This window comes from Mustela erminea, chromosome 19 (assembly GCF_009829155.1).
Source record: "Mustela erminea isolate mMusErm1 chromosome 19, mMusErm1.Pri, whole genome shotgun sequence".
Classification (NCBI taxonomy): domain Eukaryota; kingdom Metazoa; phylum Chordata; class Mammalia; order Carnivora; family Mustelidae; genus Mustela; species Mustela erminea.
The window spans coordinates 25,007,750-25,020,899 of NC_045632.1; the positions used below are offsets into that span (position 1 = coordinate 25,007,750).

Genomic DNA, 13,150 nt, shown 5'->3' on the forward strand with positions numbered 1-13,150 from the left:
CACTCACTTCTTTGCTCCCCACACCCACCATGCCGACACTGGATTACTTTAAAGCATATGTCAAACATATAATATCATTCACAAATTTTAGTATGTAGCTCTAAAATAAATCTTTATATCAAGAAAAAGTTAAAATTCTTTAATATCCAAACATCCAGTTAGTGTTGAATTTTCCCTGTTTGTCTCTTCTGCTATTGTTGCTATTGTTGTTTTATCATTAGCTTGTTCAAATAAGGATCCAAACAAGGGTCAGCCACTGCGCTTAACTAAATCACTTTTGTTCTATAAATTATCCTTTCCTCCTTTTCTCCTTGCAATTTATTTAAGTTTTCCACACTCTAAATTTTATTGATTCCATCTTCATGGGGTCATCTAACATGTTCTTCTGTTTCTTTCACTTCTGGTAAACAGTAAGATCTAAAGACTTGATCAGCTTTAGGAAAGTTTTTTTGTTTTGTTTGTTTGTTTGTTTGTTTTTTGTGGCAAGGATACTTAAAAGGAGACACACTGTACTTCCATTAGGAAGTATATGACACCTGGTCATCTCTTCTGATGATGAGGTTAAGAAACCAGTGGATTCAGTTTTGTCAGCCTGATCCATCCACTATAAAGTTCCCTATGAGTTTTCAACCAATGGTTGTAGCAGCCAATCATGATCATTGCCTAGAAACTTTATTTATTACAGGTTGTAAAATATTGATATTCTGATCCTATCATTCTTTCCTCATGTATTAGTTGGAATACTCATAAAAAACAATTCCCAGGTGATTCTAATGTGCTTCCAAGGCTGATTAAATAGAGGGAAGGGTAGCTAGCCTAGGATGGATCCCTGGGTAACTCCAACATTTTAAAGTTTTGAGCAAGAGCCAAGATGACTAAGAAGATGGGAGGAGAGTGTGTTAAGAAGATGGGAGTGACCAAGTAACTAGAATGTGACCAAGAGGGAAACAAGATGAGATCAGAGAAGAGATGATGGGGAAGGAGCAGAAGGAGGACTTTGATGACCTCAAGCACAGCTTCAGTGGTGCCGTGGGGCAGAAGCATTACTGAAATGCCACGAAGTGCAGACTGAGACTACACAAAACTCTGCCAGGAAGTTCTGCTGTGAAAAGGAGCAGTGAAAATGAAGCCATCTCTTAATCTTTATATATTAGACTGCTAGTCTCTTCAGCCTCTAGAGTCATCTTTTTATGTTGTTGTTTGGCTTTTTTTTTTCTTTTTTCTTTTTTAAGAAGGAGAGAGAGTGAGCAAGAGCAGGGGAAAGAAGGAGCAGATTGCCAGCCAATCAGAGGGCCCAATGCAGGGGTCCATATCAGGACCCTGGCCTTGGACCGAAGGCAGAGGCTTAAAAGACTGTGCCTCCTCTAGAGCCAACTTAAAGAAAAAAAAAAAAAAAAAAAAGAAAAAGGAACCTGAGCATGCCTTTACTCAGTAAAAAAAAACCTGCTGGTTCCTACCCCCAGAATGAAGTTCAAAATCCTGAGTGTGGAGGTATTCCATGGGTTCACAATCTGGCTCTAGAGCACCTCTCTTAACTTCAGACCTCTTTTATGCAAACTCCCATTTCAGAAGCTCTTTCAAGCCTCCATGCGACATGCTGGCAGGCTGTCCACCTTCTCCACCTGGTGATCTTACACTTACATTTTAAGACCTCCTCAAGTAGTAAGCTCACCAGTACTGTACTGGACATTCATACATCATTCACACCTGCACCTCCTCTGGTGTTTACTCCCTCAAGACAGAAACCTTGACTTCTGCCATATCCACTCATCATCTCCGCATCCCCCAGCTCTACTCTATCACCAGGTCCCAGCCATCCAACCTTCTCAGGAAGCCTCCATGTGTCCTCTCCATACCCCACTCTAGTCCACTCTCTTGTCCCTAACCTGGGCTTCCTAGTCCATCTCCCTGCATTTGTTTTCCAAAATACAAAGCTGATCTTATTCACCTTTGAATAAAAACATTTTGATGCTTCGCCAGTGCTCTTAAAGACAAAAATGACTAATCTGCTGGCAAAGCCCTACATCTTCTAACTCTTGACAACCTCTAAGCTGGTTTCCTAAGCCTCCTTCATTACTGTCTGTTCCAGCCACACTGGCCTTTCAGCACCTTAAATTCATTCAGCTCGTGAACCTGTTCCCTCCCTACCCCTGCCACAGCCCCTTTCAATACTTCAGATCCAGGTTCAAATGCCATCTCCTCAAGAGACAACCATGTAATTGCCACCTAACGTAGCCTTAGGACCTACCTCTTCACTGTACTTGTTGCAGTTTCCAATCACATATGCACTTTTGTGTGATTAGGATTCATCTCCCACCCCTAGATTGACAGTCCCTGGTGATGGTGATTGTATCAGATTCATGCTCCAGTCACATCTACCCCTCAACTCAGGACCCAGCACTTGAATATTCATTGAGTAAACAAATGAGAACCTGCATAATTTGAACTTTTCTGGGCATTACCCAGAATCTGAGCCCTCAAAATGAAGAATAAATTTGCCAGGCTCACCTTCAAATAATACCATTACTAATTCTAAATACTAGTCTTTCTACCAACTTCAATACCCCTAGAGATTAGCTCCCTGATTCTTAATTTCCTAAGCTCATCAATTATCCCTTTACGTTCAAATGCTTCAATTGAAAGATTTTTTTCAAGTGAGATAAACATAAGAGAATTAATTATATTGGTTCTGGACAGAGGCCAGTTCTTTAGATTTATATTGCTAGGCCTAATGCTGAACATATAGGGTTAAAATTTCTTGGGTACAATTAGAAATTTTCCAGAACATCTTGGAAGCAGGGCCTGAGATACCCTGCTTCTTTGTAGAGCATTCAAATTAAGCTCAGCAAAACCAGGTTAACTCACTAATGGTACAAAAACTGAAAACTACAAGACACTAAGCCACACTAGTTCATAGAGAGTTCTCTAGGAAATCTCCCAGTTCCTAGAGAAATAGAAGTCCATTTTTAAATAGATAAAAGTCAGCCTTCCTTAGTGAATATACTTATAACACAGAAGATCCAAAAGAAGTACCTGTATCAGGAAATACATGACAAAAGATCTAACTGATGATCGTTATCAAGGGGAGGTGATGGGGGGATGGGTGAAATAGGTGATGAGAGCTAAGGAGTGCTCCCTTGATGGACACAGGGTAATGTATGGAACTGCTGAATCACTATATTGTATACCTGGAACTAATATAACACTGTATATTACCTATACTGTAATTAAAATTTAAAAAAAAAAAAGGGTATACTGTTTAATCCAGGTAGGAGTTTTCCTCCTCACTGAAAGGACAAGATGAGCACATGTTCAAGTGGAAATCAAGTATGCCAAAAAAGGTTGAAAGGCATGAACATATCCCCTAAGGATCCTGGAAATGACCTAAGAAGAAACCTTCTTTGGCCAGATACATCCTTGAGAAACAGGGGCGCCTTGGTGGCTCTGTGGGTTAAAGCTTCTGTCTTCAGCTCAGGCCCTGATCTCAGGATCCTGGGATTGAGGCCCCCATCTGGCTCTCTGCTCAGTGGGGAGCCTGCTTCCTCCTCTCTCTCTGCCTACTTGTGATCTCTATCTGGCAAATAAATTTTTTTAAAAATCTTGAAAAAATATATATATGTCTTGTCAGTGCACAAGACATGGTGTACCACCTCCTTCACTTTCTCTTCTTTCCTCATATTCAAGTACATCAACCATAAGCCTTAGCATCCAGAACTTTTAAGGGTTTCTAAACATATGCAAATCAAACAAAGAATCTCCTATCTTTTGTTAACATTTGGGGATACTGAATGAAAGCCACACAGGAATTCTCTGTATTTTTTTTTTCAACTTCTCTATAAGTCTGAAATTATCTGAAATGAAAATTTAAAATGCTTTTTAAATCTTTTTAATTTAAAAAAGATTCCCCTATCTTTGAATATTTTTAAATACTGCAATGACCAAATTTACAGTATGAGTTTTAAATCTGGGTATATAACACAAACTAGAATTACTGCATTTCATCCATAGTTTCTGGCGACAAGGTTATTTTTATCAACTCTCCTCTCTTCCTACCTGACATGCTCAATTGCAAGGGCTGTCTGGTCAAATATTCCAGAATCATCAAACACCACCCACAGCTCCTGCAGGGGCAACCGATGTTCCTTCAGATCGAGGAGCTCATTCATACATTCCAAGGTAAAAGAGCTCACTTGAGATTCACAGAGGTATGGGTCTGCAAGCCTCACCACTGCCTTCAAGGCTGCAAAGTCCACATCTGTGACCTGAAATTTAAAATAATGTGACTTACATGGAAATCAAAATTAAGATACATACAAAACACTACTAATAGCCTGATTTTATTATGCAGGTAATGGGAACAGGGAGCCTTCCTCCATAATATAGAAAATAAACAAGAAAGGCCTGGCTCTTACCCAAATGGAGCTTACACTGTAATTGAGACAAACAAACAAGATGGTGATGAGCATGTGACAAAGTATAACAAACAGGGGTAGTGGTCTGGTTTTGCTGGGATGGTCAGAGTCACTTCTTAGCTGTGATGTACAGGATGAAAGGGAAGCAGCCATCTGAAGAGCAGGAAGGTAAAAAGGCCCTGTGGCAGAGAAAAGCTTGGCTGCTGGAGCAGCAGAGAGGCAGTATTTTTTGCTGGAACGGAAGGAAAGAAATGGGCGGGGGAGGGGCACCCGGCGATGAGGGGAGAGAAAAGGGCAAAGAGATGAAGACAGAAATGGCATTAGAAGGAGCTTGGATTTCGTATTCTCTAGACAATGAAAAGCCACAAAGCCAACACCATGGCTTTGGTAAATGCAACGCATTAGAGATTTTAAGCAGAAGAATGATACATTTCTCTCTCTCTCTCTCTCTTTTTTTTTTTTTTTTTTGACACATTTCTCTTTTAAAACAATGACTTTGGGGTTGCCTGGGTGGCTCAGTGGGTTAAGCCTCTGCCTTTGGCTCAGGTCAGGATCTCAGAGTCCTGGGATCGAGTCCCACATGGGGCTCTCTGCTCAGCGGAGAGCTTGCTTCCCCCTCTCTCTCTCCCTGCCTCTCTGCCTGCTTGTGATCTCTCTCTCTGTGTCAAATAAATAAATAAAATCTTAAGAAAAAAAAAATGACTTTGACAACTTTGGGAGAGTGGATCAGGGTGGAGGTTGAGGGTTGGACATGTATGGAGGACACGACCAATGACAACACTATTATAACCAAATTAATAGGCCTTTCCTGCCACCAAACATATTAACATAATACAAAACTTAAGTCACCAGAAACAGCTGCAACCCACTGCCTCATCCATAATCACTGCAGTAAATGATGTCATTTTCTCAAAGAGCTGCAGCAACAACTTGTATTCTCACTCCCTGGTTTAACATTTTAGGTTAACAGGGTTTTCTGTGGTCCAGTTAACAAACACTGAGAAAAATTCACAGCTGTAATTAGAGTGCAAATTTAGTGTAAAAGGCCCAGTCAGTTGAAAAATAAGATCATTTTTACTTTTGACAATGGGACACATTATCAAGAGATTAACCACATATCTACAAATTTGTTAGGCAAAAAATAGGCCTGTTTTAAAATGCCTGTTTGGTTTGAGCTACTTAATGGGCTACAACTAAGAAGGTAAAAAATTAATTGAAACTCCGTTGACTTCATAATGAGGTCTCTTTATTTTTTAAATGGTCTCAAATACCTCCTCCACTTCATAGGTTTATAATCCATTCTCCTTGTCAAAGGACACTGGAAATTTAACCACCTCAATTCCCGAGTAGCTCCTCCTTGGCTGCCTTTAAAATTCGCGGAACACTTCATACACCATGACAATTAGATGTGAAAAACATGCTATTTTCAATCAGCTCATAAACTTTAATTAAAAATAAGCACTTTGGCTCTAACAGTCTGAAGGAAAGTGCTTTAAGCTAGAGACAAATGTCTTAACAACAGAATTAAATTTACCTCAACCAGCACCTCAAACACATTAGTGTGCCAGACTGCCCGCCATCCAGATGGTTCAAGGACCTTCTCCAAGAACTCAGCTGTGAATTCTCTTACTTCAGAGGCCTTGCAGTCAGCTACAAACAAATTAAACACAATAAGAATTGAGACTGCATAAAGCAGAGAAAAGTTAGTAAATCCATTTTCTCAGAACTAACTGACAATCTGGAGACTGAAATCTACTTGTAAACTGAAAACATTAAAAGCAGCAAAACAAAAAACAAACAGCAACAACAACAAACCTACTCACCTAAAATGTAATCTTGATAAGCTCTGAATCGCTCATAGAACAAAAGTTGACTTGTCTGGAATATTTCTGGAAAAGGAGTCTTTCCTTCAAGCACAAAACTTCGTAAACTAGAACCTGGCTTATCATGATTGCTGCAATCACTGCATGAATCTTCATCTGGGAACAGAGCTAAAAGAACAAAAATAAGCAGGTTTAACCATCCCAGACACTTCCAGTGCTTACAGACTTCTCAGAAATTCTAAACAAAATACAAATAAGGATTTGGATGTGATGCTTTATTTACCTTTATCACCGTCAAAAGAAATCAGTTTTCCAAACTTGAAAATATCTCAAAATCCAAGTTCTACTTTGAAACAATAAGAACTTAAAATCTTTCATAGGTTAAGTCTTTGTTGTTCTGTGAAGTTTTTCAGGAAGGCAGAGAAAAAAGGTTTTTTGATTCACTGGCAATCACTAAAAATCTCCTTCAAAGGATAAAGTTATGATTCTTACTATAGCTACCAACTTCCAATGGTCAAATAGCTTACAGTTATTTTTTTCCCCAAAACAATTCCATAAAGTCGCATTAAAGTTAGGAGCTAGTTTCCTATATTCCTTCACAAATGAGCTGAAGCAGCCCTTAATTTTCTGCAATATCAGTCTGTCAATGGTCCCTCAACAAACAGGGATGAGAGATGCTTAATAATGCATAAGGTTTACTTCGCTAAAGGTACTTTACTAAAGGTTCCTCCTCACCAATTTCAGTGACTGTGTCTAAAGAAAGGATTAGAAAATGCTAATCACATTAGGTTTGGGCTGTATGTAATTATGTTTCATAAGGCATGATTTGATCAGTGGCATATCTAATTCTGTATAATATGATGTTTTTAATAGACAAAACAACTACTAAATAAACAATGCTGAGGGTAACATTTAAGCTGGCAAAATAGTTTCCAAAGGTTGTTTCAGGGAGAATATCTGAGACTGTTATTAACAGCAATCTTTCTCTCAACCACACCCCACCCCACTGCCGGCTGCTCCTCATATTTTCTCCTTCCTTCGAATCTTTGCCTCTATTCAGGCTACCAGAACTACTTGATCCCACAAATGACCCATAGTGTACTCAAGTCTACTGCTCACATGCCAAAGCACATGAGCCTCAGAAAACATCAATACCTCACTGCTGTGTGGCAATCTCTCTGTGCCTCGGCTTCCTCTCCTATAAAGTGAAGATGAAGATAGCATGCCTGTTTGAATTCATTAATTCAATAAGTTATCTGTCAATCACTTACCCATCAAATAGTATATATAAATGTTTATTAGAGGAATAATGCCTTCCCTTCCCACCCACTGGGATAGCTTTTATCAAAAACAATAAGAAGGGGTGCCTGGGTGGCTCAGTGGATTAAAACCTCTGCCTTCGGCTCCGGTCATGGTCTCAGGGTCCTGGGATCAAGCCCCACATCGGGCTCTCTGCTCAGCAGGGAGCCTGCTTCCTCCTCTCTCTCTGCCTGCCTCTCTGCCTACTTGTGATCTCTGTCAAATAAATAAATAAAATCTTTTAAAAAAAAATAAGAAAAACTATCAAGGAAACAAGTGTTGGTGAGGATGTGGATAAATAGGAACTCTTATACACTGCTGTAGGCAACAAAAATGGTACAGGGCTATGGAGAACAAACAGTATAGTGGTCCCTCAAAAATTTAAAAATAGAATTACCAGAAGACCCAGCAATTCCACTTCTGAGTATATATCCAAAAGAACTGAAAGCAGGATCTCCAAAACATATTTCTACGCCCATGTTCATAAAAGCATTATTCGCAATGGCTAAAAGGTGGGAGCAACCCAAGCGTCCATCAATGGTTGAATGGATAAGCAAAAGGTGATATCTCTATACAAAGGAATATTTTTCAACCTTATAAAGGAAGGAAATGCTGACACCTGCTACACCATGGATGTACCCTGAGGACATGATGCTAAATGAAATAAGCCAGTCACGGGAAGACAAACACTGTATGAATTCATTGACATGAGGTACTCACCGTACTCAAAGTCATAGAGACAGAAAGTACAATGCTGGTAGCCAGGAGCTGAGAGAGGGGAGGATGGGGAGTTATTGTCTAATGGGTACAGAGTTTCAATTTACAAGAAGATGAGTTATGCGGATGGAAGGTGGTGATAGCTGCACAACAGTGTGAATATATTAAACATCACTGAAGGGGCACCTGGGTGGCTCCGTGGGGTAAAGCCTCTGCCTTGGCTCAGGTCATGATCCCAGAGTCCTGGGATCGAGTCCCGCATCGGGCTCTCTGCTCAGCAGGGAGCCTGCTTCCTCCTCTTTCTCTGCCTGCCTCTGGCCTCTCTGCCTACTTGTGATCTCTGCCAAATAAATAAATAAAAATTTTTTTTAAAAAATCACTGAACTATACAGTTAAAAATGATTAAGATGGTATAAGATGGTAAACTTTATGTGTATTTTTACACAATATAAAAAAGCAAAGACTACCTGACTTCGCCACAATTCTTTACAGCCACTTTGAAAGTACCACTTTTCACACATTATTTCCATTCATCTTCCCCATTCTGTAGGACCACTGGCTCTGTTTTCCACATAGGAAAACTGAGGCCAAGTGATTTTTGCCGGTTCACAAGAGGGATCAGCAGTGGAATTAAATCACAGGTATGTTTTCTCCCTTTGCCAGGACTCTTTCCACTACATAATCCAACTGAAAATGTTAAAGGAAAAGTCTGAACAGCTTAAAACATCAGGAAAGAAAATCCTAACGTTCTCTCCATAAAGAGGTACACAGCACTGAAAATTGCACTCGGGCTCTATTTTTAGACTCTGCCCCACCCTGGCTCCCTTCACTTTGGGCTTGTCAGCTACCGAGGCCAAGAGTTTACTATCTTCTCTTTGGGGAAAAGATTCATGAGCTCCGCTGAGATTGAGATGAAAAAGAAGAGACGTCTCTCCACAGATGAACGCAAAAATAAAATAAAATAAAATAAAATAAAATAAAATAAATAAAAACAATCCGGAAGCCCACCCAGACATCCCTGCTGGGAGTTCCTGAGCGGGCCCAACCCCTTTCAGTGTCAAGGAAGCTGAAGCCCGATGGGGCGAGGAGAAGGGGAGACGCCCAGGGTACCTCCCGACCTTGACGTTCTGAGGAGGGGTCGGTGCCTCTCACAGTCACCGCCGCCACCCTGGCCAGCCGCTCCGGAAGGCCTGTGAGACCCAGGCGCCCTCGGAGGGTCCCGACTGCCTCAAGCCACCGCGGACACGGTCGGCTGCTAGGAGGCGGCTCCTCCGGCCTGTCAAGACGGCTGCTCACCTTTCTCCAGAGGCGCCGGCTCCTCCTCGGCCGCCCAGCCCGTGCGTTCCTGCTGCGCTGTCATGGCCTGCGACCCCAGCCCGTCACCCCCCAGCGATCCGTCCGCCATTTCAAATTTCCGCGGGCAGCCGCCTACCTCGGGAACAAAGTGACGCAGACGCTTCTGACTGGATGGTGGGCCGAGGCGCTCAGGCCAATTAAAGGAAAGCGTACGTTGCCCCATTTCCGAACGAGCTCCGCCCTCTCCCGCCGCCTCTCACCGGGTAACAGCGCCTTTGCGCCACCTACTGGCCGGACGAACCGCTGCTGTTCTCGCCCAAGCTCTTGGTTTTTTTTTTGCTGTGACTAACATGGACAAAATTGAACTTGGAACAGAATCTGGGATGACTTCTGAAACACTACCAAGCCATGCCTGGAAATGGGTGTTAGCCTTAGAGGCACTGAACTGGGGATCAAAAAAACAGTATTAAGACTTGTTTCTGGGCGCCTGGGTGGCTCAGTGGGTTAAGCCGCTGCCTTCGGCTCAGGTCATGATCCCAGAGTCCTGGAATCGAGTCCCGCATCAGCTCTCTGCTCCGCAGGGAGCCTGCTTCCTCCTCTCTCTCTGCCTGCCTCTCTGCCTACTTGTGATCTCTCTCTGTCAAATAAATAAATAAAATCTTTAAAAAAAATTTTAAAAAGACTTGTTTCCGCCATTACTAGTGGTATTACCTTGAGCAAGTCCTTCACCTGTCAGAAACTTATCTTCCGTTGTAATAGTGTATTTACCTAAGGGGCTGTGAATTTTTCATCACTACAAGTAAGACTCAGTCCTTCTCAACATCCCCCCACCTCTCCCTCATTTGCTGTGTATGCACACACAATATTTTCAAAGAATGTCAAATCAAATTTAGTAAGTAAAAGTATGGTTTATGCATAATTATTAATCAAAGGCAACTGTAATCTCCAATGATAACTGATAACATGTATTGAGTATTGTGTGCAAGACACCCTCCCGCATGCTTTACTTATACTATCTTTTTTTTTCCAGTTTTACTGAGAAATAATTGACCTACATCATCCTTTAAGTTTAAGGCATTCAGTGTGACAATTTGATTTACATATATTGTGAAATGATTACCACAGTAGGTCCAGCTCATATCCATTTTCAAAGATAGATACAATAAAAATAAAAGAAAGAAGAAAGGAAAAAAATTTTTTTCTCCTTGTGATGAGAGGATTTAGTCTCTTAACCTCTATAGATAAAACAGCACTGTTAGCTATAATCATCATGTATATTGCATACCTGCATTATTTTATTCAATCTTCCAAAAAAATCCAATGAGAGAGGAAATATTATTATTCTCATTTTACGTTTGAGGAAACTGAGTTACCAAGAAGTGAACTAACTTGCCCAATCTAACTCAGCACAGCCAAGATTATAAACCAGCCGAACTCCAGAAACCACCCCTTTATGCTTCAGCAAGACCATGACCCATCAGAGCTGAGATGGGCGGGTGATGGCAAGAGGTTACCAGAACACTCTGTGGGCTGAGTCCCACAGAAGGACAAGAGCCTGGTTGTGACAGTTGGGCTGCACCGTGTTGTCATAGGGAAAATGTATCCACTTACTGGCTAGGAGGAAGACCTCGGGCTAATGTCCCTCAGATCCCTTGTGACTGAAATGAAATGGAGCCAGGGGAGGCATCTGTGGAAACCTGCACTTAATTCCACTAGCTTTTCCAGGAAATACGATTTCTTTGACTCTTGTGTACAGTGTCTGACCTTAAACTTATTCATTCACTGAGCAAATATTTATTGAATTCCACAAGGTGAAAACACACAAAACAATAAAATCGAGACAAGCAACAGGCCTTGAAGATGAAGCTAGCTTTCTCATTATTGTCCCTTTAACCTTCCCGCCCACAAACACCACAGGTAGCAGGATTTCTCCTCACCTTTCTCCCTCAGCCCTGGAGCCAACATAGCTCTCTTCTTGTTCAATTACCAAATATTTCATCAGCTGTCAATATATTACCCAAGCCAGTGCTTCTGGAAATAGGACAGGAGGCCACAAGAATTGGAGACAAAATACCTATGCCGCTGCAAACTCCATTAAGAACAAATTGTTCATTAAACTGGATGCATTTCCAAAACTTCATCAATGTTTATTCATTACTTGCTTAATTATATCAAATGTTTTTAGACTTTTCCCCTAAATGGAGACCTGTAAGTTGTACCTATTTCATGGGAGTTTGCCTTCCCTGCCCCCTCTCCCTTATACTAAGGAGTGGATTTTTTTTTTTTCTTTCTTTCTTCCTTTCCACTTCAGGCCTATCTCAATCTTCCACCTATCCTAAGTTGGGATGGCACCCATTATACCCACTCTTTTTTATATATTTTTAATTTTTTTTATTTATATGAGAGATTGAGAGCGAGAGAGATCACAGAGGGAGTGGGAGAAGCAGACCCACTGCTGCGCAGGGAGCCCAAGATAGGGCTCGATCCCAGGACCCCAAGATCATGACCTGAGGGGAAGCCAGATGCTCAACGGACTGAGCCACCCTTTTGTATATCTTTGCTCTCTTTCCCACCCCTAGGTCCTTGTACTATGTCTCTACAAGGACTCAAAACTAACTGCCTTCCCCAAAAAACTCATCAAAGCCCAGTAGCAATCTTAAGATATAGCCTACATGCTTTCCTTCTCTATAGTGCCTTCCTCTCCTGCTTTCTTGAAGGCCAGTGACTCCCTCCATCACCCTCCATCTCATAGCAGCACTGGCTGCCCAGCACCCCTCCTCTGTAGTCTTTCCTCCCTTGGTCTCTGGGTGCTCACTCTCCTGGTCTTCTTTCCTGCCCTGGTTCCTCTTCCCCTCAGGTTCCCTAAACCTAGGGGCTTCCCAAGGGCATGTCCTGACTCCACCTTTCTCAGGAGGTAACATAAGTGAGTGAAGAGGGCCAAGTACAAACTGTGGCAATCACTGTGAGAGCACAGGAAAGTGGATTTGCTGATTCACTTGACAAATAATAAACATATAGAGTGTAGACTGTGTGCCAGACTAGATTCAAGGGAAATGGGCAAACAAGACAGCGTGGAATTCACAGCCTTGTGAGGATACACAATGAACAAATGAAAAAGGCAATTAACAGGAGTCTATTATGAAAAACAATAAAAATAAAATTTAGTGATATGACAGAGAATGATAAGTAAAGAGGAAAAATTCAGATTTTTATGTGAAAAATGCCTGGTTTACAAGTATCTACTGTTTTTTTTTTAAACTTAAACACTATGGGGGCGCCTGGTGGCTCAGTGGGTTAAGCCTCTGCCTTCGGCTCAGGTCATGATCTCAGGGTCCTGGGATAGAGCCCCGTGTCAGGCTCTCTGCTCAGCAGGGAGCCTGCTTCCCTTCCTCTCTTTCTCTCTCTGCCTGCCTCTCTGCCTACTTGTGATCTCTGTCTATCAAATAAATAAATAAAATCTTAAAAAAAAAAAAAAAAAACTTAAACACCATGTAACCCAGAAAAACTTGTTTCCTAGGCCACATCTGACCCATGGCCCACTAGATTTCAGCCTGTGTTCTAAGCCCCAACAACTCAAAGTATAGCCCAGGGACCAGGAGCTTG

General features: G+C 41.6%; 1 protein-coding gene across 1 annotated transcript in view; it reads right to left on the bottom strand.

The window, feature by feature from the left end:
- The window catches only part of SHCBP1 (SHC binding and spindle associated 1), a 28,955-nt gene extending 19,197 nt beyond the window's left edge, over positions 1–9,758 (bottom strand). Inside the window, exons 1-4 of the mRNA XM_032325932.1 lie at positions 9,548–9,758; positions 6,236–6,403; positions 5,947–6,062; positions 4,054–4,262 (exon numbers count right to left, since the gene is read on the bottom strand). Of these exons, the coding sequence (XP_032181823.1) occupies positions 4,054–4,262; positions 5,947–6,062; positions 6,236–6,403; positions 9,548–9,656 (602 nt within the window). The 5' untranslated portion in view covers positions 9,657–9,758. The remainder of the gene's footprint in view (positions 1–4,053; positions 4,263–5,946; positions 6,063–6,235; positions 6,404–9,547) is intronic.
- Between the last annotated feature and the right edge of the window lie 3,392 nt (positions 9,759–13,150).